Source organism: Haplochromis burtoni, unplaced genomic scaffold (assembly GCF_018398535.1).
Source record: "Haplochromis burtoni strain Fernald_Lab_line unplaced genomic scaffold, NCSU_Asbu1 Contig_85, whole genome shotgun sequence".
NCBI classification, from domain to species: Eukaryota; Metazoa; Chordata; class Actinopteri; order Cichliformes; family Cichlidae; genus Haplochromis; species Haplochromis burtoni.
In genome coordinates, this window is record NW_024582446.1 from 301301 (window position 1) to 326743 (window position 25443).

At 40.0% G+C, this 25443-nt stretch overlaps 1 protein-coding gene across 2 annotated transcripts in view; it reads right to left on the reverse strand.

The window, feature by feature from the left end:
• Positions 1-25443, reverse strand: part of slc25a21 (solute carrier family 25 member 21) — an 86067-nt gene that overhangs the window by 11914 nt on the left and 48710 nt on the right. For both annotated transcript variants that reach the window (XM_042222372.1, XM_005925987.3), the window contains exons 3-4: positions 16215-16263; positions 4102-4185 (exon numbers count right to left, since the gene is read on the reverse strand). In XM_042222372.1, coding sequence (XP_042078306.1) covers positions 4102-4185; positions 16215-16263 — 133 coding nt within the window. The remainder of the gene's footprint in view (positions 1-4101; positions 4186-16214; positions 16264-25443) is intronic.

A 25443-nucleotide genomic window follows, 5' to 3' on the forward strand; every position in this document is an offset into this window, starting at 1 on the left:
TCTAGCCTCCCCCCCATTTGTCATCTAAACAAACACACCACCCTGACAGCAATTAATGGGACTAAGGAGTCAAAAACTAATCTTTTAGGCCTTTCCAAGGAGTTTACTGACAAATAAAAAGTAGCCTTATTACCAAAAATAATTTCTTTATCTAAAAATAAAAAAATAATAGATAATAATATTCCGTAAATGTACACATGGTCATTAAATATTTGTTGTGGCGAAGGGAAAGCGAAACTATCAGAGAGGGCAAACTGATATTGAATACAAGTCAAAGAGGACAACATGGCGTGGCCGACTGTATCCTGTGAACAGCAGCACCAGCTCTGTTGTGGCAACATTCTCTAAAAGTCAACAGAGATGATCTTGGTTGATTGGGTACAAGTGTAAATATTTTTGCTGCTGGAACACATTTCCACTGACTATAACCTGAGACCGACAGGCGATTACGCTTGCACAGAATCCGCAGCGGCGAGGGCGCCTAGCAAAAACAGCAGCAAACCACAACTAATTATCAAAAGACTTTTCATCAGGTGATCCAGCCTATTTGATCAACACCTGAAGCTACACAAGCAGCGCTGGCTCTGGGTAATTGAGCCCGCATTATCATGCCAGAGCAAGGGATTATCGCTGAGCAAAATGCTGCCTGGAAGCCAAAAATGAATCTCTTATATGGTTTGTGTAAACAAGTTATTTCAGTCAGACGGAAGGCCTTTCCCTCTCCTCTCTTTGTCCATGCAAATGGTGGCCACAGATTTCCCGGGTGTGGTCAGGCTGGGGAGCCACCAGGTGATGAAGGAGGAGTGAAATTTGTTACAGAACAAATATGGCCTCTAGTGAGTGGCCATCATTTGAATCCTTATTTGATTGCCAATGTAAAGTACACACTAAGTCCCTTTTTGTCTTTCCTAAACAAATGGCCTCCTGACACAGAGCGAGGGATGAGGGATGTGTGTATCCCAGCATTAGTTGGGTGTACTTGTATGCTTGTGTGTGTAATTTGGCTTTCATTTTCATAAACCTTTCCTTTTTTAACAGCCTTCATCCATCTGGAGAGAAGCGTGTCAGTGACACAACTACACAAAAAAGACCAACTAAATAAATCCACTAACAGCGATACCAGTGACAGAAATAAAAACAGACAAAAATAGCGTAACAGTGAAAATGTGCAAACCTGGAAAGTTGCTGCGATTTACATTTTGGAACACACATTTTATTTTCACAGTCTTTGAGGAAACTGAAAAATGTTGCACAGGGAATATTTTAGCATTTCCTAGTGCCTGTTAAAACTTGACATTGCTCCTAACAGGAACTAAATAACAGAATTCCCAGTGGCCAGGATTAAATCCACCAAAACTGCTTCCGTTTATGCAACTTAGATGTCACCTAAGTCACGAATAGCTATAACTAGAATTAAAAAAAAAAAACCCTGTGTTACTGACGTAAGAGATTGTACGATAAACACTTTTACCTGCTGTAACAAAATGACGCTATAGCACATGTTGTGGTTGTCAGGGGTTTGAGATTTGGATTAATCTAGCACAGTCTGTGAGATAAGTAGGTTTAACAGTAGTTTAACAGTATACTGTTCTTTCTTGCTTTGACTCTGAATCATTAGTTTTTATTCATCTCTGGCTCTCTTCCACATTGTGTCTTTTGTCCTGACTCCCTCTGCTCACCCCTTACCGGTCGCGGCAGACGGCTGCCCCACCCTAAGCCTGGTTCATGTTTCTTCCACTTAAAAGGGAGTTTTTCCTTCCCACTGTTGCCAAATGTTTCCTCATAGTTGATTGTATGATTTTGAGGGTTTTCTTTCTAGTATTATTGGGTCTTTACCTTTCATTATAAAGCACCTTGAGGCAACTCTTGTTGGGATTTGGCACTATATAAATAGAATTGAGGATTAGATATATGTGTATTTTCCTTTATAAATGCAATGCAAGTAGGTCAGTTTAGGATCAAAACTAAAAACAGAAGAAAGCAGCTGGCCTTGACAATATCTCTTTACCTCCTTACTATATCTCCATCAAAAGCTCACTAATAATCTTGGACTATCTTTCCTTTATAAGCTATAAAACTTAATTTCCCTTCAGAGATCCCAGTTATGCATGTTTCCAAAAATGCCAAATATTCCTTTAACCTATTCCTTTCACCGTCGCATTTCATACATGATCTGGATCATCATAATCGTATCTGCTCTTCTTCACACTACCACGAATGTATACATATTTTTTGCATGGGTGGTCCCAGCTGGATTCAACCCCACATCCCTCAACCCTACAGTGTTAGTTCCAGGCATTAGTCACTCATCTTCAGTATTTCCACCGTTCTCATGTAATGCATGGACCCTTTTAATATAACCATGGCCGCGCTTTGGGTCCCGACCCAGTCTCTGGATACCACACTAGCAAAGAATGCTAGAGAATAGAGTCTTTTTGTTTGCCTCCAGACGGAAACACTTAACACATGCTCACGCTGCTGCACCCACATGCAAAAAAAGAAAGAAGTGCAGACTGTAAGGCAATACACAACCAAGTGTTAGTGAGTGTAGTTCACACGGTCACACACTTATGAGCACAGCTACAGGATTTCATGCTATATTTCAGAGATGGCAAATGTAAAATTTTAACAGATATAACTTTTAATTCGTGTTAAGCATTCACGTGCATCTCCTTGTATATGAAATTAAATACTATAGGTGCAGCTATTGTGTCCAGGCTTGTGTCTTTCTTCAGCTTAGTCACTGAGCTCAACTTTAGAGCTCAGGTTTCCTCCCTCGCCGCCTCAAAGAGGGAGAGAGAGAGAGAGTGAGAGAGAGGTCTGGTGTTGGCCCTGTTCTGCCATGAGCTGACGGGAGAAGTTTATTTTTAATAATAATTCTACAACAGTGGGGCCTAACACTATTTATATAAATTATAACTAAGTGGTTTGGCCTGTAGGTAATCCTCAATGTGCTACTGGGGAGTGATTACATACTCAGCAAAAATATACTGTTAATGATAATTGGTCGACAAGGAAGTGGATCTTCCGTATTCAGTGATTCTGCGGCACGTCTCGACTTTGTCAGATGAGATCACACTCAAACAGCACTCAAAAGCTTATGTTGATATTGTGAACGCCACGCTTTATGTCAACCATTTTATGTGCCAAACGGATTCTCTGGAAATTCGTACAAGGTTAGTCCCGCAGGACACACCCAAAAAGTAGGCAAAGAAGCGTTAAATGTCACACTGTCAGCATGCGTATGGGGTGAAGAGGGCACGGCTACTGTAACAGCATAAGTGTGTGTGTTGAACTCCAGCCAACTGAGGATTTCTAACTGTCACTAGCCAGCCTCTTGCCTTGCGCTCACTCACACCTTGCAGCAGATCAACTTTATATCCGCAGTAAAGCTGTCGGCTCATCGTAAACAGAGCGAGTGGCAAACACTTTCTCCTACGCCTGCTCTATCTCACAGACCTGTGACAGGGCAGGCAGACGAGGAGGGAGCATGGCAGGATGGCTGTCTTTAGTTAGTCTACTCGTATCCTGTATGAGATACAGCGTATAATAAGGTATGTTCAGTGGTTTGCTGCACAATATTTTTGGAGGCTGACAGACACATCAGCCATTTTTAAGGAAGCCAAACTGTAATGCTCACATCCTTATAGCCACCAAACCACATAACTTTTGGTTACATTTAAATAAAGCAGCATGTTTGGAAGAAATGTCACTCACAGCATAGCTGACTACATACTTTTCTCCCTGATATGCTTTCAGTATGACAGCAACAGTAGCTTTTCCTAAGAATTAAAGACATAAAAAGCATAGTATACCTATGGACACAACAACATAAGCAAACACCAAGTTTTTGGTGGCCAACTTAAAGTTTTGCCTTGATGTCACAGTACATTTTATTGTTCTAGGTTGTTGTAATAAAGATGCATTCATTGAGTTTGTGCTTGACTTTTGCCCCTCAAGGAACTATTAAAAAGAAACGAATTTAATAAGCATAGGCAAATAATGGCACTATCAACCTTTGTGTTTTTCATGTGCAGGAAAACAGAAAGACTCATGAGTGGCTTCCCGTGTTATTTTGAATCACTACTGAGGATAACCTACCCTTCACTCTGGAAAATTGTCCGGAAGCAGTGACCCAGGCTCTTGTAGCTGGTGGGGTCAGTGGTTCCTCTTTGGATCTGAAACCTGCAACAAGAAATTTCTGATTAAAAATTCAGTTACTTTAAATATTATGATCATCAGCTCCATCAACTTATGTTAACTCTGCATAGGGACTGTTATCATAGCTAGATGTTGGTTTCTTTTCATTTCTATCCTCATTTCCTGTGTAGGCTATACTCCGACATGGCTTCAAAAGCACAAATTTGAGCTTGTTTTCCCTCTATTTTCTTCCCTCTCTTTTTTCCCTCCTCCACTATGATGAGAGGCTCCTTCCACCAGGTCCCCTCAGTGCAGGAGAGAACTTAAACATTTATTTAACCCAACTGATCCAATTAACCATGCAACACACCAGGACCAGGCCTTTTGCACAAAGCATTTCAGGTACTAACATGCCAGCAAGCCTATAGTAACAGCTCTTGAGTTACGTGTAAATTTTTAATACGATGGAGCCAGTCGAGTGACTTTTTGTTGTACAGCAAACATGCAGGTACCTCTCTAATAAAGTCTGGTGAGCTGTGTGTAAATCTTGAAAGAATGAATAGAAATCATGCTTGTTAGTGGTAAAGAGCTTCAGGTACTCATTTAAGACTCCTCATTTAACACCACTGTATGCCTTGGAATTAGAGAAAACATGATGAAATAACTAATGTCTTACATGTGAAATGAGATGATGACAACTGTGTTTAACAAGATGACAAAATCTAACTTGAAGATCTTAAATAACATTAGCAATTCTGAGGAGCGAAGCAGGAGACACGAGTAAAAAAAGCAGGCAGTAATGGGACAAGAGAAAGATTCCCTCCTCATATGGCTTCAACTTCTAGGTCACAAGGTCAGCAGTAAGTCGTCCACGCGGGTGCCTGATGGGGCCATAAAGAGCCCCCAGGTTCCAGTGGAGGGGAAGTTTAGTGGGGTGAGCGGCCTTTCATATCACTAACAGATTAACATCTTAGAGGGGTGTCCCTCAAATCCTATTTGGTGGATTCCCAAATAGCTTGTAACTGGTTCCTGAAAACTAGTAAAAACAGGATAATAAATAGATGTCTGACACCATATTAAAGACAAGAAGAAAAGAAGGACTCAAGGTATGAGATGATGGTGAAACAGGGGGTACTGAGAGGAGGCAAACACCAAGAAGATTTAAGACCACAGGGGCTTGTAAACAAATTCAAATCTGGCTTAATTAGAGTCATATGATGAAGGGGTCAAGGATGGAAGGCACTCTGTCCTCAGTCTCCCCCTGTCTCCTTTGCTTGCCCTACTTCGACCCGAACTGGCCCTAAGAGAGTGAGGTTGGCAATGCCGTGGTCCAGTTCCAGCCCCCTGACTCCACTCGTAACCCCGGGGTCACCTCATTTCCTCATGGCCCTCTTCTACCCTGTCATAAAAGCCAGGGACCAAGCAGAAAGGCCCAGGGAGTAGAAGATAATAGGGATGAATATAAGAACTTATGGCAGCAGGGGAACTGTCAGGCCCCTGGCTAGGAAACTGCTTATGTTGCTTTTCACAGCAACCAGTTGTAGAAAACAAGACCCAAAGCTTCAGTTGGTTGTGAGTGGATGTCCTGTTTGGGGGGATTTGTGCAGACAAAAAGCTCTAGTTTCTGTTAACACGGCCTCAGTGAATACAAAGATATACTGGTTGGCTGAAGAAGAGCAAAAGATATCCTTTATATTGCTCTGGCAGATTTGCTTGGCCTTGGAGTCAGCCCTGCAAGTCATAAACTCTATAGACGGAAGACCCAAGGAAAACCCTGGGGCTTCTTTAAAACACACTGCTTGGAGCATCTTCTTCAATCATCAGTGAAAGCTAATGGAGATACAGTATACCAAGAGGTGATGAAATCTGCAAGTTCATCAAGGCTCCCCCATTTGTTCTTCACCCACATCCTACTCTCTCTGTACTTGTGCTTTATAGGCCCAGAGCTACCCGGGAGAGGGTGAAGGCGAGGGCAGGTTGGTGATTCTGCAAACGAGACAAGCACTCTTGTTTAAATAATACGAAAGACCTCGTCCACCTGACCTCCAATACCTATAAAAGCACAAATGTCAGGCATCCACAAAGATGTCAAAAAGGTAAAGGAATGTGCAGTAGAAGGCTAGAGCCCCATTCTTTGTATTTTTATGGATAGCAGAGGAGTGTTTCAGGGCTTAGCAAGGCTATGCCCGCTCCCAGACCCTTGTGGTAATGGGCTTGAATGGGCCACCGACAAAATGGGCTGTCATCTCATAGATGGTGAGATGTGGAGGTGAACCTACAGACTGTGTTAAAAAAAAAAAAGCCTATAGGAAGGGGGTTGCTAGGTTGATTCAAGCGCATAGGTTTGACTGGGCAGATTTAAAAGCCTTTCTTAAGAGATATGGATATTCCCTTAAAAGAAATTAATAGCTGGATGAGTTTGATGACTTGCTATTTATTTAAAAACTCTTATTTATAGCTGTTCAGACAGACTGACATTTAATTAAAACACTAAGTAGAGAAGTAATGACCTAATCTACAACAGGCAGTTACCTATACCTATCTATTATACTGTAGTATTTCATATAGTGCAATTTTCCCCAAGTATGAATGTTTTATGATTTATGTGTTTTGCTGCGTATTTGGACTGGTTGCTACAGTGAGAGCCTTGATCTGCCCATGCCTTCCCACTTGGAATGCCAAGTGCTTTGACAAAAAAGGAGAGAAACAAAAAATATGATTGAAGAAAAAGAAGAAGTGAATCACAAGGGGGAGGAATGAAAGTTGAGCAATTTCTCATGTTAGATCTGAAGTACATAAGACAATCCAGAAGGAAACATAAAGGGGAAGTCTATTTTTTTACAACCAGACAGTTAATTTTAATGAGCAGGATCATAAAGATGGTAAAAGTCCATTGCATTGGTACATGAGGTTACGACCACATTTCCGACATAAATGGTCCAACATGGCAAATTCCTTCAATTGTGACTTTAGCCATACAGTCTTGCATCAGGGTAAAGAGCCAAAATAAAAGGCTCCCGTCTTATTGTTTTGACAACGGAGATGACTTAGTCCCACAGAGTAAATAGTGTGTTCGATTTAAAAAGCACCATAAATTAAGGTGTATCACACTTAAGTTTGATTTCAACTCATCTATGCCCTGTCCATAAAGAAATGAGCAAAGAAAAAATTGATATATTAAATCTATAATAAAACTGTTACAGGAAAAACTGAGAATAGGAGCAGAAGGGATATAAAGACAAACCTTTGGAGAACAGAATAGGAAAAAATATTAAAGGGGAAGAAGATGTGAGATGGGAGCTCAAGGGAAGTGATAAACTTTTGGTGCTTGCAACACGGCAGGCTGCCAGAGTTTGATCTGGACCAGGCCAGGTTAGGTTTCACCAGCACCCACTGGATCTGGGAAATCCCAAATTATACATGCAGTCTGGATATCAGAAAAAAAGTTAGTCTGGTTGTTAAAGGGGCTACAAAATCCTTCTGTCATTCTGGATTCTCTCTCACACTGATAAAACTGATTCCTCTGAATCCCAGTGGTGATGCTGGGACTGTTTCGCTACTCCAGATGTCTGCTCATATGCTGTGACCCTTGTGACCTGAGATCAGGCAGTGTTACTGGAGAAGAGCAAGAAAAAAAGCTGCATAAAACACCATGAGGCAGGGCCAGTCTAAGACTGGGACCTCAAATGCTTTGAGCATTACAAACTTCTGCTTGACTAAGAGATAACTCTGTGTTAGAGTGGACTGTGGCAAATTTAGAACGTGACTACTGCAGAAGTGGATCAGATAGGTGGAAAAAATGAGCAGTCTTACCACCATTTCCAGAAAACGATTGCATAACAGGAAGGATTTCTTGGGTGTTTAATCTAGAGTCTTTTAAACTCTGCCAACTGCTGTTAGCTGAAATTATGGCGCTATGGTGCAGTTTTAATTATGGCATCATATAAAAGTAAAAGTAAAACAGTAAAACCTCTTTTGCAGGTTCTTCAAGTACAAATTAAAAACAAAGAAAAAAACTCAGGTTACTATAACTCAATATTATTTTTTTTTATCATGGCTAAAACTAGACCAACTCTCTTTTTCGATAATTAAGGTACTAGTCTTTCGATTGATTATCTCATCAGTCATAGAGTAGTCCAGGAGAGGACAGTAGAAGCCACGGTTGGGAACTTCTGCAATATTGTTTAGACTCCCATGAGCTACCAACATAGACTCCCCTGACAGCAGGTAACTGCTGGCTGTAAAAAAGTGTGCTCCAGACAGAAGACAACTACCACGCATATTGCCAGGAAGAAACCCAAGAGTTACGCTGACATGTCTCAGCCTTGGCTCAGATCTCGACTGAATTTGCCAATAATCATACTTAACCTCCTAGGACCTGACATCACATTTTGGGTTATTTAGACCAAAATACTAAATTTTACTCGATAAGGGCCTGATATCCACTTACGAGGACATTATACTGCTACTGTTCTATGAAAATTTTAAACAAATATCCTCATATGTGGCTCTTATTTTTCTTAAAAACAAAAATAAGGTAAAAAAAATAATCTGGTAATTCTTTGTTTTTACATTCATCGGGCCCCAATATGCCGAAATATCAAAGAGAAATTAAAAATGCATGCGGTGGAAGAGTTCGGGTCTTAGGAGGTTAAACTACAGAGGCCTTGTTTCAAGAAATTCAGTCATCTTGCTGTTATATTCTTCATTTGTTTAAACATTTGTGTCATGATGTTTTAGGGTGTAGATGCCAATTTGTCTCAGGGCTTGTAATATTGTTATTTAAAGACTTACTGATCAGAAAGTTGTTGAAAAAGAGTCACCCAGCCACGTGTGGATAAAGAAGAATACTGTTACCTTTCTCTGTTGCTTTTCTTTCAACTTTCTTTTCATCACATATATCTCTTAAAACTCTTTCTTGGACAAACTGCTATCTGCCCTTATCTGGTATCACTGACTAAGAAGTAAGCATAACGCTTTGTGCAAGTGCAGGCCACAGTAATTTTTACTGGACGCCATCCAGATCTTTTAGCTTAAATCCAGTTATTTTAAGAGCTTGAGTGACATGAAGAATTATGGATCTAGTCAGTGATGCAGACCTATGAAAGTTACAACCAAATCATGCCAAGGTTTTTAAATAAGTCTGGAATGCTTGAGCAGTGACTTCTTCTCACCCACAGGCCAGATCACTTTCAGAGCAATGTCAACTACATATTACACACCATTGTGTAGTCCGGTGCAGTAAACATGCTTGGCCCTATCTGCCTAAACACTGCATGAAAAAATGGGAACAAACTTATACCTACGCTTTAGGCACTAGTACGAAATATCAATTTAATTGGATTTAAAAGATTTAATGACTGAAAGAAAAGAGGCAATCTAGAGAGTAAAGAAACTGCCAAACAACTACGAGTTGTTCCAAAGCAACAACAATTTGTGCTGAGCTTGAAATGTTGTGTAAGAGCGACTCCAATGTGGGAATAGCTTCTCGCGGGAGGCTGGAACTTTAGTAATAAATAAAGGATGCACAGACATGTATGTCTGAGTTTTGAAATGGTGCGGCAGGGGGGCAGCCGTGTGGTTGCAGCACAGTGAGGGTGTAGTGAAATCAAAGCCCTTTATGTTTTTACTCTGTAATTAGTGCACTGGAATGTGAACCTCTTCACTGATAATGAATACAGGTGCTCAACTACAAACACTGACAGGCCATATGCTCTTTACATGCACCTCTATAACACAAACTTCTATAATAATCCATATGACTGTTAGCTATAGCTCAAACAGCTGTGTGTAACTCTAGTAACATCTGTCACAACTGTAAAACTATGGGTGTGGTTTTTAAGGGCTTTTTTATGGTTGAAAGTCAGGTTAAAATAAGTGGGTAGTAACATCTTTCAGACATGCATGCCTTTCTGTTAATCCAACCAAAATGTAACATGTCAGCGGTTTGTCGAAATTTCCATTTAATCCACAATAGCCGTCAACCTAAATGGATTGTTTCTGTAACACTGCCACAAAAAAAAAAGTCTGAATGAATACAGTCATATTGATGTAGGATGATTTTACATATGGGGTGAGTACCAATAAGGACGCCAAAGAACTTGATGATCTAACTCTAGACTTCATTCAGAAGAGTATGGTTTGAAACCAAGAAGAAATGTAGCTTTCTGGACAACAACACAAACAAAAGTTCTTGGGTTGCAAACTGGTGCAACGCCAAGAGCGCAACTGTTGTGCCTTCAGCTGAATATGAGAAAACCAGGCAACCAAACAGGATGACAAACAGACTGTAAGGATCATACAATATAAGCTATTTTTCTGTGATGTTTTGGCATGTTTGAATAAACCCGTGAAAAACACTGATGTAAAAGTCACCAATGTCACGATGACACAAATCTGGCTTGACTAAGCAGTGACTTGCATGAAAAGAGATGGAACATTTCAGTTCTTAGTTCTTTGATATTTTAAACGTTTTTCATTAAAACTGCTCGACAGAAGGAAGGGTATATTCAGGGATATGTCACTGTTTTTCACTGAACTATTTTTGGACTTATTGATGGCGTCATCTTGGGAGAGCTGCCCACATATAACGCAAGAGCTGACAAACTTCTTTGAAGGTGAAGTTGCACTTAAAGGAAGGTTAGAGGAAGGATCATGAGCCTTGTATTGTATTGCTTAAACTCCTTTTGATTTTTGAATGAATTTTATTTTTCACTGTGCAATACAATAAAGTCACAATGGAGCAACAGTTACAAAAAAATCAAAAATAACACAAAATCACCATCAAAAAGTCAAAAACCCATCATATAAAAGACAGAAGGATCTCATAATGTTTCAAAAGCAATTTTAAAAAAAGATTTTTTACTCTATTTTTGCAGCATCTGCAGAAAGTTTAGTATAGTACTGCACAGGTTTTGGAAAAACTGTGGTTATGATGAATAAAGGTATAAGTTAGGCACATTAAAACACTTGGTAGGAGAAAGATTATGGTTACGGTTAACAAAACCACAAATGTTAATTGCAGGTCTGTGACAAAATGAACTGTCAGCATAAATGTGGGATGTATTGACCGATGCACCTCCTCAACCCACCGCACCCCTAATTTCTGCCTTTCTACATCGTTCGCATTTCAGTCAGGACCGCTTTAGCGAAAGAAAATTATTATTTCCATTTGCAGTAATTTATATTTGGTGGTTCTGTGCTGTTCTAGTAGTCTCTACCCACCCTTTAAAGTGCATCAATGGAAAAAAAGCCTGAAGCAGGAAAACCAGCAGTACAGCTCTCTAGGTTACAGAGGAGAGGAGGCATTAATGCCAACCTATATACACAGATACACAGGATGAAAAGAAAGAGTTGGTATGAAGGTGGGCTGCAAAGCTGCTTGCAGAGAAAGCAGTGGCTCAAGAGTTGGAAGTTCGCCTTGTAATCGGAAGGTTGCCGGTTTGACCCCTGGCTTAGACAGTCTCGGTCGTTGTGTCCTTGGGCAAGACACTTCATCCGTTGCCTACTGGTGGTGGTCAGAGGGCCCGGTGGCGCCAGCGTCTGGCAGCCTCGCCTCTGTCAGTGCGCCCCAGGGTGGCTGTGGCTACAATGTAGCTTGCCATCACGAATGTATGTGTGTGAATGGGTGGATGACTGGTTGTGTAAAGCGCTTTGGGGTCCTTAGGGACTATGTAAAGCACTATACAAATACAGGCCATTTACCATTTTTACCACTGCCATTTGAGTATACAGAATAGCATTAGTTATTATTAGCATTAGTAATACTATTCTACAATACCAGATGAACTATGATTGCTAGCTTGGCTTGACTTTGAGGATTGTCTCAACCTGTGCTATGCTCAATATGAGTAAAAATAATCAACATAATCATATAAATAATTATTCATAGTGTGTTATTAGGATGGCAGACTTGGTAAGTACAACAGTCTAATGAACCATATCACAAACACTTCTGCTGAACTGCATTTTTCACCATTGAGAAATGCAAGCGAGCGTGACTAGGCTATGACTATTCATATTGTAGTCCTGCCAAATATGCAGTTCTGCTCTGCCCATGAAAAGAATTGCTCTCTGCCTTTTGAACTGGACTCACAACTAACTCACTCAAGCAATGCACTGACTAAGTTGAGTTTATCCTGCCCGGCATGTGTCTAGCTTTACATTTTGAGCGAAGCCTTGCCCTGCGGACTGAGAGCGCTGGGGGGGATTAGAAGCCAGCTTGACTACCGCTGACCTGCCTTTCCTTTACAAGGAAAGATCAGCTATCAGACTGCTACTGCTTTGTGCCCTGCTGTTTGAGGGTTGTGTCAGGGATTCCTCCTTAAGTGCACAGGGGTTCACCAAACAGTTGGGGGCAAACAGACGTGGAGGGAGGAGGCCTGAAACCTCTCACTATCCTTAGTGCTGTCACATGTTGCCCAAAAAGCCTGGATGTCATCTGTCAAAGCCCTCATCAAAGAGCACTTTCAAGCTCAGCAAGTTTCATGCGTGCTGTGACCAAATGAAGGTAGTGTTTCCATGGATACTGCCCCAATTGAGGGCTAGTACCAGGTTTTTCTAATCAGGCTTGAAACAAGCTACTGGCAGGCTTAGTGGTTTGCAGTGACAGCCATGTCATACAACACAATTTACAGAATTGCACAATTCAATACAAATCTTCTAAACATGTACAACAGGGATCTAAAACAAAACATTATATAATCGCTCAACTAACTACAAATTCAGAAGAAAAGATGCAAGTTTAAACAATAGATTCCACATGATATTGATGAAGTAGTTATGTAATAAGGTTTATATTAACAACCGTAGTGGTTAAACAACAACAGGTTAACTGAGACGTTTGCTGAAAAACTGAAACCACAGAAGAATGCAAAAACACGAGAAAGCGTTTGTATTTAAAAGGTTAAAAAGTTGAATGAAGCGCAGTTAGAGGACAAAGAAAGAGACTTAGAGGAACAAACAAGGAATACGTAAGGAGAGGATACAAAAAACTAGAATGGCAAAAAGGCAGAATTGGTGCAGAGGGCGACAAGATAGAAAGAAGGAGTGGCTCCGTCAGAGCGATTGCTTAAAAAATATGGGGCCTTATTAAAACAAACACATCCGATCATGTATGCACTGTAGAAGCAAAAATAGCTTCCCTGTGACACAAGCTGCTTAGGCAGACACAGACATGAGGAAGGTGTGGTTTCATTCTCTGGAAGGAAGCACAGCATAAGGGTTGATGGGAAGCTGTTTCAGATGTGTGTGTGAGTATGTTTGCGCATGCATGTTTATAAGGGTGGAGCTCCATGTAACAGGATCTCAACATGAAGGGAAATGCGGGCTCATTGAGACTCTCTAATGAGAGGGGGAACCTGATCAGATTCAGATGGGGTGCCCCGAGCGCACAGCCCCCCTACAGAAAGTGCCGCCCGACACCCTTTGTTACCTCCAAGTGAGCTGAGAACAGCCCATGAACCATGTAACTAGGTGGTTTCCAGGTTAATGAAAAGCTGTAACTCCGGTCCCACTGTCTCTCTCGGCTAGAGTGACGACTGCCCTCCCCTTCCCACGTCGTATCAACCCCCCCCCCCCCATCTTCACCTCCACATTCCTGCCCATGTCCATGACGGGAGTATCAGGGTCAAGGGCAATTAACTTTGCTTTGTGCGAAGTATGCTTTATTTATATCTGAGGCTTTTTATTATCCAGAGGAGTACACAATATAAGAAAAGCCAAAACCTCTGAGTGGTATATTTTAAATTAAATTATCTGAAATTGTATGACAATTAACAGAAATGTGCATTATATTACCAAAAGGGCAATTCACACTAAATTCACTTTGCAGTTAAGAATTTTTTTTATCAAGACATAACCTCTACTGATTCATTTGCTGCACAAAAATATAAAATGCTGTCTTGTGCCCAAGAAACTGTATGTTTAACTCTCTTTTAACGATGAAAGCGGTTGTAAGTCAAACTGATGGCAGGTGGGCTCAGCAGGAGTCCCTCAGATGTAAGATAGATGTACTTGTTAGCAAAGGTGAGTAACAGGAGTCATGGCTTGACTGGTCAGTAAACACACCACAGAGAGTTAAAGTGCAGCAACAAAGGCAAAAATACACACTGTGAGTCATCTGACAAGACTTTTACTTTTGCCCATATTTAAAGCAATGTCGAATGTGCTTTAATGAAATGCTGGCTATCATTACTCAAAAGTGCTTTAATAGATATGTAGAGCTATTACATTGTCTAGCTATTTCTTTATCTACCAAATCAGTCATCTTGGACGAGTAAAAGCTGCCAAATGGTCCGTGACATTACATTTTGTTGATTCATAACAGCGGTATTTGGCTACTGGTGGAGAAGCAAACTGCTGATGTTAGTCCTAAATCTGCAGTTCGCTTCCCCCGTCCCTGTGAAAGAGGAGAAAGCCAAATCCTCATTCGCAATACAGGTAAACATCAACTCCACGGCAGGTACACATTAGGGCGGGTTTACTACAAAAGAAAGAAAAAGGGAGAAAGAAAAAAAGGAAGAAAAAAAAAGCTCCTTTGATTCTGTGTTGGTGGAAAAAAGTAAATTTACACCAGTTGCTGTTCAATTTGGACCGGTGGACAATAAAGCAGGAGCCAGTGCCTAATAAGAGCCATGCCTGAGAGAGAGAGGGAGAGACACAGAGAGCGAGAGAAACCCAGTGGAGGTGTGTCTGCGTCTCGGCTCCAAGGTTCCTGCTAATAGATTTCAGCTCCCTCAGTTTCCCAATTAGCTGGTATGTAATGCTTGGTTTATGAATTCATGTGTAGATACTAAGTGTTAGAACATGTGTGAACATGTACAGTGTGAATGCATATTTACACATACATGGCATTGTATGTGTACGGCAAAGATACAAGTTGTGTGTGTCATTATCACGCCAAATAAACAGCAACTACCTGTTGTTTATAAATTCATATACTGACTATAGTGGTGATTTAACTTAATTTTTAAAAATCCCCTATTTAAGACAGAAAGGAATCAGATTACACTGACCAATTCCCAGCCAAAATCTGCCTATCAACGTCAACACATGGCGACACAAACAGAAAACAAACAGATAAACCTGTCCAGTTTTAGTGCAGCTTTTACCACTTTTTAAGGAAGAGCATTACAAAGCAAATAGTGAGTGCACTTTTAACCCTGACCCTGTGTGAGGATGGACAGGCAGCGCTCAAGACTTACCTGTAATAAACCCCAATAGCTTCCACACATGACCATAAATCACACGGTATGCCTTCAAAGTATCGAATATCGACTAATACAACACCGCTCACCCCTGGCTTTTATCCCCCGTGCTTCCTTTTCTGTGTTCTGGTGGTGGCACTGCCTTTAAAGTGCAACCATCTCACTTTTTTAAAAGGCACGCCGAGCAATTTATTTACCAAGAAACTGCAGCTGTAAATGACAGAAAAAGCTGCACAATTTACGGACAAGTAGTGAATGGGGGTAGGGGGGGCCAGAACGAAGCCAGGGGTCTTGGCTGGGCCTGTGAAAGCCTATAAAGCTTTAGTAGTAGCCCACGACCTGTTTATGGCTGGCTGAGACGCTGTGGTGTGAGGCTCCTGATCACTCTGCAGCTCGTGACTGCTGCCGCTCTTGCATAACACACAAACAGGAGATGGTAACGGAAACAAGGCATTAAAACACTGCAAACAGATTCGGTGACATGGGCTTTATTCTGCAAGTCTCAGAAAGAAAAGGTCTGGGCCTTTTTTTTTAATAAGGTAACGAGGCAAAAAAAAAAGAAGAGTGACTTAAAAACAGAAAACATCTAACCTTAACATTGTGTGAGGAATAAATGGGTAAATGATGCATTTCATTTTCCACAAAACGTCTGAGGCTCTTGGCATTTGTCTTGGCCTGCTTAAATGTGGATTGCAGAACTGGCTTGGCATGCTGAGCTGGGGGACCTGGTATGCTCGGAACTTCACAGCATAGATGCAAATGCCCACCAAGAAGATTCAAGGCAGATGTGGACTGAAATGGCATCCTTGTAAGTAGCCATTTGGTAAAGGTATTGCAGGAATTTTTTATTTTGAAAATGTGGCTCACCTCGTCTTCACCACATCGAGGGGATGCATCAAGCAGATCTCTACCAGACCTAAAAAAAAGTAAAAAAAACAAAAAAACAGTCAAGATTAGTCACTTTAAAAAGAATAGGTAATCCGGTCTCTATTTTCCTTGCTTTCTTTTTTGTTCACTGCACTGATGACTGCTTACGAATGCAGATAAATGAAAAGTATTTTTTATCAGTCACTGGATGATTTCCAACGGTTTCAAGATTGTATTTCTGCAAATGCACTCCTTCTGCGTTCTGCACAGACTGTTTACCAGCATGAAACCAAAGCCTGCTCAAACATGACTGGTCAATACAACTGGACTACAAACAGAAACCAGACATTTCTGATGGTTGAGACAGCATTAAGTATGTTGAAGAAAGATTCATTGGCAGCATACGTTTGTCAGAAATGAGAGTAATTGAAAATTATGAGTTTGAGTCTCTATAGTTTCAAGTTGGCTTTCCAAATGCTCAGCAATTGCTACTTAGTCTAAACTGAGCATATTTAGGTTTGGGACAGTCAACCCATGCACACAATTTTTTTTTTAGAGATTTTAGTAAAACATAACTAAATGTGAATAAAATAATAAATAATCTACAAACAGTGATAACATGACAAACGTTTATCAGTCTATTTTTTTTGTTATGACTTTTTTGTTAGTCTTCTTGTTCTGTTTTTGTAAATCACATCAGTGCTGTGAGCCAATCAAATCTTCCACATCGATCATGTGAACTTGTAGATGTATGCGAAATCTCTGTGACCATCAGCTAGCAACACAGTGTGTGTGACAGTCACCCTGTAAACAATCTGATAAGAAGCTTGTTTAACGTCTAACTGGGGAAAAACAGTGAATGTTCGTTCATGTGATATGTTTCGCTTTCATTTTAAAACCATTTAAATTGGAAAGTTCTGTAAAAATACATTTTTTCATGTTTCTACCAAATGGTTTTGAGGTGCAACCCATGCAAGTCCTAGCAACTTTACATAAGAACCTCATCATCACTCTGATTATCACTCTGCCTTTTGGAAACAGCAGCTACTTCAGCAATTCTCAGTTTTTTATGCATTGGTCTGAATGAGAGATCCGGCAAGACTTCTTTTTCTTTCCACAAACCCTCTGAGTGCTGAAGCCACCGACTATATCACCCGCGCAAACCCAGTACATCAGCAATATGCCAGCAGAATCAATGCAGCCGGGTGATCATTGAAAGACTCTGAGGTTTCACACACATGCTAACTATGTGCATCTGTGTTGAAAAGCCACTGCTTTGGCACGGAGGCTCTCTGACTCAATCAGGATTTTTTTTTTGAACTGGCGATTCTCACTGCATCCCTTTACTGGGGCTCTGAGGGCTTCCCTTGCAGATTCCACTGTGTGTGTACACAGCTGCTGTGCAATATGGGGTCTTTCTAATTTGCTCAATTAAACATATTGTCTATAAAAGCGTGTGTCTTCTGGGGTTTTTCCAGGGAAGTAATTATCAAGTGAAATACCACAGTAAAAATTACTTTGTCTACAGTTGCATCTTAATGTACGAATGGGAGAACTAAGAAGCACTGAACCAAGTTGCCAGTGGCAGAGAGTCAAACAAAATTCCATCTGTTACAGCTCAGTTGACCTGACTTTGGTTCTTAATGACACTGCGCTGGAGAGGTAAATGCAACCGTCCATTGGACAGATTGTTTTCTGTCCTCTCTATTAATAGGCCTGATGTGAAGACGAGGCACGTCAAATCTTTCAACGGGTAATCAGATTACATGATGAAACCAAACCTGCCTGTTTGCTCGATCAGCCTGTGCACTTTCTGGGAAGTGACTGAACATGCTCAAGGTGATTGTATTTTATTGTTCAGCACTTTGGTCAGCCTTGGTTGTTTTTAAATGTGCTTTATAAATAAACTTGACTTGACTAGAGGAGGAAGTGCAAAGGGGAAAAAGAGACAACTTCTTCAAACAGTGGACACTTGTGAGGAAGGCAAACAAAGATAAAGACATACAACTCTCCCCAACTCATTGTGAGCCTCTGTGTGATCTAAGTTAAAAGTAAAGCAGGAGTCGCATGTAAAATAGGTCCAACACCACGCCAGAGTCAGCAGAGCAGGATTCCTCCCGCACTAAGTGTAATGGAGGGAAAATGCAAAACGTATTTTCGTGAATTGATGTGGAAATGAAATATGAGTTAGCCATTACTACTTGTATCATAACAAAAGGTGCTACTACATTTTTATGGCTAAATAAAAGCCCGTGTCTCTAGGTTGTAGAATGAGCAGAGATTAAAACAAACCAGAAATTACACTGAAAACAACAGAGCAGAAAATCTATTAGTAATCTATTATTTACATTCTTTTAAAACCATGGAATACATTTTGCATCTGTGCGTATCTAAATAGAGAAAAAGACGAAGATGCTTCTTTTGGCCGTTGACTTATTCACAAGAAGTCGACACAGCAGGCGGCTCGGCACATTTCATTTGGCAGATTTTTCCCCCACATGCTGTTCCTGATGCAACCCCATAGGAGATGTGTGTCTCCTCCAAAGGGAATGTGTAAACCATTACACTATGGTGTGACTATCTGTGCACATCTGAATACTTTACTAAAATGATTACTTTAGTTTTTCGGGCCTTGTGATCAACCTCAGATTACAGGAAATCTGTCATCCAGTTTCCCATACATGGATTAAATGTAACCCTAGACTAACAGAAAAATCTAATCCCTACTGAAAAACAACTTTTGATTTAGGGCTAGGTTTAATCTATGTATGGGAAACTGGGCCTAAAGGATACATAATTATAACCAAACCAGTATAAGTAGATACTCTTTACCAACTGACAGGTCTGCCACAGTATGCAATTTAGGTACAGCAATTCATGAGGTGTGTTTCACTTCTCAGGGTATCATTATGTAAGTCTAAGTGCATTATGGACCACAGCGTGTCAGTTAGCAATGTATGCTGCTTTGTTCCTCCAAGATGGCAGTTGCAAAAGGATTAAGTGATGACAAGCACTAATGCAAAACTCAGCTGTGTTTGTCTGAGTATTTGTCTAACACCCTTGCAAACAGGACATCTGAAGAAGAGTTGATGGCAGATGAACTGACAGGCTGTGTGGACTTGAAGAAAAAAAATAAAGTTTGTGGCCATAATCCTAAACTGACCTCTACATGACATCTCACTCACACACAGAAGTTTATTTATAAGACACTCCATAGTGATTTCCAGCAGTGCTAAAAAATCGATTCATTTGTATTAGAAATCAATTTTATATTAGCACATATAATCACACTGAAGTTTTCTATTTGTCAAAAAACCTGTAAACAGCAGCTACAGTAGTTGTATGCAACCAATTTGTGATTATTTTGATAACTCCCAGTCAAACATATTTGCATTTTGGGAAAACTAGGTGGAATAAAAACAGAACAATGATGTGGCGTGTCCTCTCACTCAAAGTACAAAGAATACACTGCGAGAAAGGGCACAGCAATTACATAAGTGATGACAGGTCCACAAAAGATGCAAGTTGTTGCTGCAATAAATTCTGATTTATAGAGACTATTTTCAGAGAAGCAATTAATTCCAAACAATTATGTTAGACAGCTCATTTTTTTCCTGCTAATGTCCAATGGAAACACTTCATCAAACTGTCTCTGTGTAAAAAACCAAGTATGTAATTTCCTCGACATTCTCACACCGCTGTGCCCCAGTGTATCCTGCCTTTCTGTTCCAACTGCCAGTGCAAAATGCTTTTTAATCATACAGTGCGGCCATAGTGAACCCACACACTCTCGAGAGCACTTCACACTCAACAGTCTCTGATGCAGTCACCGAGCATGCTGAGGACGCACTAAAGGGATGATACTACTGAACTTTTCTTATATTTAGCCAGAGATTGGCTGCAACTCTTTCTGCAGTTGCTTCCCTCCTCCAGCTGCAAGGAGGAGCCTAATATTACAGTGACCCACCATCTGGTTGATGTTTATGGCTTTGCCATGCATCAGTGAGTTGCATATTAGAAAATTCCATTATTTAAAGGTTCTTTTATTTCTGATACACAATAGTACTGACAGGGCTTGTCATTCAGCACATTGCAGACACACATACACACGCGGAGGCGCACGCGCTAATGGCAAAGGAGTGTCTGGAGCGCAGCCATTTAGAGACACTTAAATATACGCCGCCACACTTGTATTTCAGACACATGCATTCAAGGCTAAGATGCAGTGTGAAGGTGAACTGAGCAGTGGAAACAAAAGAGCTGGGATTAATGTGGCACAACATTAGGTGAATTTTATGCCCATCGCCAATGCAGAGTGGTGAAAAAGAGCTTTTATTTTGGCTCTCACATTCACCACATGTCTGAAAAACAACGAGGATCGGTGTTAAAAACTGCTGCATCACACCACAGTCAATCTTTTTTTTCCTACACAGTGCAGTGACTCTTTGGAGCAGAACCAACAAGTAGCTTCACTGGTAACACGGGTATTCAGACATTCCAGGTCGTCTGATAACTTGTCCAAAGAAAGAAGATCATACATCACACAGATGAGATGATTATCTTCATTGGTTTTGGCATGGGAATGCATACAGTTGGCTTCCATGCAAAAGTGAGAAAGAACAACAATAGCGCACCAGGGAATGATTGCTCAATGGGTGCAGGTGTCATCCATCTTGCCAAGACACACATTGAATGACTGTAATTCCCAGCAACCACAAGGAGAAGGTCACTGCTTGGAAGCAAGATTTTCCTTGTTTAATGGGCTAATACTTGAAAGACAAACTAGCTGGTTATTTCTCATGCTTACTTGACCCAATGAATGCTATAATCTCAAACAATGGCTTAAACACTACTTTCTTAACAATATTTATAATATATTAATTATTTAAATTTAATAATAACTTATTTTAATTAATTCTATAAAATACTGACACTTTGAAAGTTGTAAAGATGTCAAAATTATGTACACTTTGTTAGTGAAATATCATGAAGAGCACGAAGAGATAAAAAAAGAAGGTGACAGATAAACAGCTTAGTGAATTTTTTTCTAATGCATTTTAAAACTGATCCAACATTGCTAATTGTTTTCCAAAACCAACGTATTACTTGGTTCATTGAGAGCCAGAGCAGAAAATCGCAGCTTGCTCTGTGGTTTCAAGGCGTGACAAGAAGCATGAGTGTCATAATGACAAAGCGTCACCTTGCAGGCCGACTCGAGTTTTAACAAGGGCACCTGACTGAACCTGCAGGAAATATCTCATGCCTCCATGTCCTCCATTAATACCTTTCAAAACACATCGGACCTGGAATGCTAAACAAACCCTGCAAGGTGTTGCTCCGCTGCAGTCACAAAGCCAACATGATATCCATCAGCAGCGAGGCTGGGCACGCTGATTTAGAAAATCAACTTAATTTTAAGCTCTTTTAAAGCAGAAAGAAGGGGCAAAGGGACAAATGAAAGAAGAATGTCTTTGCGATCAGATAAATTAAAAAATGCAGCGGTAGAGATAATGAACTCATGGGAATCACCAGATAAGTAAGTCACGGTTTATTTTGGCTGCATCTTCACTTTCGTGCTATTTAACAAAACAAAACCCAATACACACACACACACACACACACACACACAAACACACACACACACACACACACACACACACACACACACATATATACACGTATATATGTGAAGAATAAAATAAAAAAAACGAGACAAATCGAGGAAGTGCATGATATAAATGTGACATAAAAGTGCCCAAATAACATGGGGTCTCCCTGTTTCGGTCAAGCCATTAAACTTTAGTTACTACCAAGTAAGGCAAACCATAGTACTGAAATACAGCCCTTGAGCCAAAGGTGTTTTCACAGAAAACAGCTGGTGTAATGGTTCCAAACTGATCACATTAAAACTGAAATGGAGTATAAACCATTTTCACCCAATCATAGCACAAGCTATCTGTCATAAGTGTATAATGATGCCACGGGGAGAAAGTGAAATGCCTTTCTAGAAAATAAACCTGTATATTACAGATAATTAAAAAGAGAGGTAACTAAAGTAGCCAAAAAGCATGTCTTCATTATCTAAAGGAATGATGAATAAGGAATCTTAGTGACTTTTTCTTCTAGGAATGGGTCATCTAAATCATATATGGAGAAACTTACTGCATATGAATTTATTTATTTAAAAGAAAGCTTAGTACATGTGCAAAAAGAAAGCCGAGAGAGTGAGCCTGAGAGAAAGACAGAGAGAGATAGACAGGGCTATTATGAGCTATTAATCACAAATATCACCAATCATGCTTCCTGTTGTGGGAGTGCAGAAGCTTCCCAGTTAAGTCCCCAAACACTCCCTAATTCTACACTTGAAAAAGCTCAAAGGGTGCTTAGAAAAACAAGCAGGGCCATCTCTAGTGACAGTGGGGGATTTTTTTTTCTTTTTACCCCCCGGGGGCTCTGACATGAAGTGCAGGCATTCACACTTTCTCTGGGTCTGAGATGTCTACTACATCATAAGGCACACACTGTGGATATTCTCACCGAAGTTAAGCCATTGAAGCTAAAATATTGGATCTAAAAGGTTCAGGATGTTAAAACTAGAATTAAGTCATTTCTCTCCTTTGTAAGACAAACAAACTGTTACATACATTTATAGACATAAAGTATCTTCCACGTTGCAGTGCGGTAGAATTAAAAAGGGCAAAACTGGGAATTACAATGCGTGTAAACACTTCAAATTACTTTTCAAATCTTTAAGAACACATTCAGAGTTTCACCATCCCAGATAGTTTTTATGCAATTCCTCTTCTATGTTAAAATAAATAAGTTCTTAATAACAAATGACACATTTCCTGTCTCCTGCAGAGCCTTGGCATGCCCTGTTTGCAGGTCAGAAGCCATAAATGCACGAGTTGGCAAGAAGTGAGTGAAAAAAAAGAATCCTTTCCCTTCACCTTATACTGCCGCCTTTTTGTGTAACAGTTGAGCAATTTCCATCAAATCAAACAGCTCCTTATTTTATTTATTTATTTTTCTGTTTTCTGGCCTTAATAAATGGTAGGAGGAAACAAACAAAGATTGCATTTATCATGGAATATGCTGACTAGAATATTACATTTGTAAATGATATATTGGTTATTCCATAAGTGTGCTGTCTCCAGTTTAGATTTATCTTGGAAGTCATGGCATATTTCCCCCACTGGCTATGCACAGGGAAAGCATGACTCTGTCTCTGTCTGTCAAACTTGAGATGAACTCTGCGATATTGATGGAAGTGTAAAGGTGAGTCAGGTGCATGTGCAGCTGACTGGGTCAACCTGAGCTGTCTGCCCTGACAGACAAACGATAGATATCCGTGTCAGTGTGAGAGCCTGCATCCTTCATTACTGTCACTGGTTTCTTAAAACCTGTGGTGACATCTTTTCTTTTTTCTCTACATGGCCATCTGTAGGAAAAACAATACGATGCAAATAGCTACACCGTGAAGGCGGAAGTGGCTATCAGGCGGAGAAGAAAAGGGTACAAAATGGATGCAAAACCTGGTGTAACTGATGTTTGACAGGAAGTGCTCCGTGTCCTCTCAGGGTGATTTCTTTCATGAGGATTGCTTTTTAAGCAAATTTTCTCCAACTCCTGCAGGACACCTGTCACCATCTAAATAAACTCTGTAATCCTCTAACAAAGGTTAGAGGGTGTGAAGTATGGCTCTACAAATATGAACGCAACATGCAACTATAAACCCTTCAGGAGGTTTGAGCTGCTACATTGTCCACAAGAAACCAGTTGTTCCCCAACCTGTGGGTTGTGACAGGTCACGAGATAAAACGCTCCAACAGCAGTAATAAAAAAATTAAAAACATTTGACTATGTTATACTTGTTTCTCATACCATTAAAAATACATTATTTTATTCTTTGTTTGTTACATTTTTAACATACTGAGACTTTTATTTCCGTCAAAAAGGAGAGACAAGTAGCTGCCGGAAGTATAGATCAGTATAGATCAGTATTTGTAACACAAACTCAATTGAAAAATGACAATACAATTGACAACAGAGCCACTAACAACTACAGTTCCTCTTAAACTTAAAAGTTCCTGAGCAAATTTAAGATTCAAAAAAGCTGTTTTACGTATACAGATGATTCATACATGTCATTAAAAAAATTAAAAGGCACAGTAAGTCAAATGTAAATGCACTGAATATTTTTATATGTAAAATATAAAATATGGTTAAATATAATCTCCAAACAAAGCTGTCATTTTATTAAAAATAAGCGGTAAGCGTAGCACGGGCAACATTGTTAATACGTTTCCTTGCTACTTCACTACGATCCTTAAAATCTGGGTATCAGTCATTGTAACATCTTGCTAAATTAAAGGAATGACGACAGAGGGGATATTTTATTATATTTAATATATTATATACGTGTTTAGATTTTTCTAGGCAAAGAATTAGATTTAATTCATGCAAATATTTGATAAAAGAAATACCGGGATTTGAACTTCCACCATTATGCATGACAGACACAAACGTCTTAAGGATATGTTTTTATTTCCGGAGGCTTTGCAGCCACCCATTTCATTCAACTGCCTCTACAAGCCCAGTGTAACATCTGCCAAATCAGCAGGTGAAAACCATGTAATTTTTAACTCAAATTATATGTCCGAGGCTCATCAAATGTTTTCGCTTGAAAACATTAATAATTATTTTCACATCTCTTTACACATCCACTTTGTGTACTTTCCCTAAAAATAACCTGCTGGTGCGAAACCTCAGATTAAGCCTACAGGTCAGATCTGGCCAGGAAACAAAGTGCATGCTTCTTGACTGTTGGTACCAGTTGATTTTATTACTATGTATTATAATATTATATATAAATTAATTTGTGACAATATTATTTAGACGTAAGACATGTCTTTAAAAAAAGGAACTACAGCATTAAGAGATTTCACTTTCACACCATCTACACAGAGCCTTGATAGAGAGAGATTACAGGTAACCAAAACAGTGCAAAAACATAAACAGCTCGTCCCCCTCCACAAACTCCTCTCTACCATCATGACTTCAGACAATAACAAAGAAACTGAGATGTTTATTTTCTGCATTAAGTTTATGCTACAGTGGATTTGCACACTGAAACTGATATAGCCCTGAAATGACTCTCTGGATCAAAATATTTGACTGCTGTTGTCAAATGTCCTCTGTTTTTAAAAACAACTCTTTCAGCCATTAT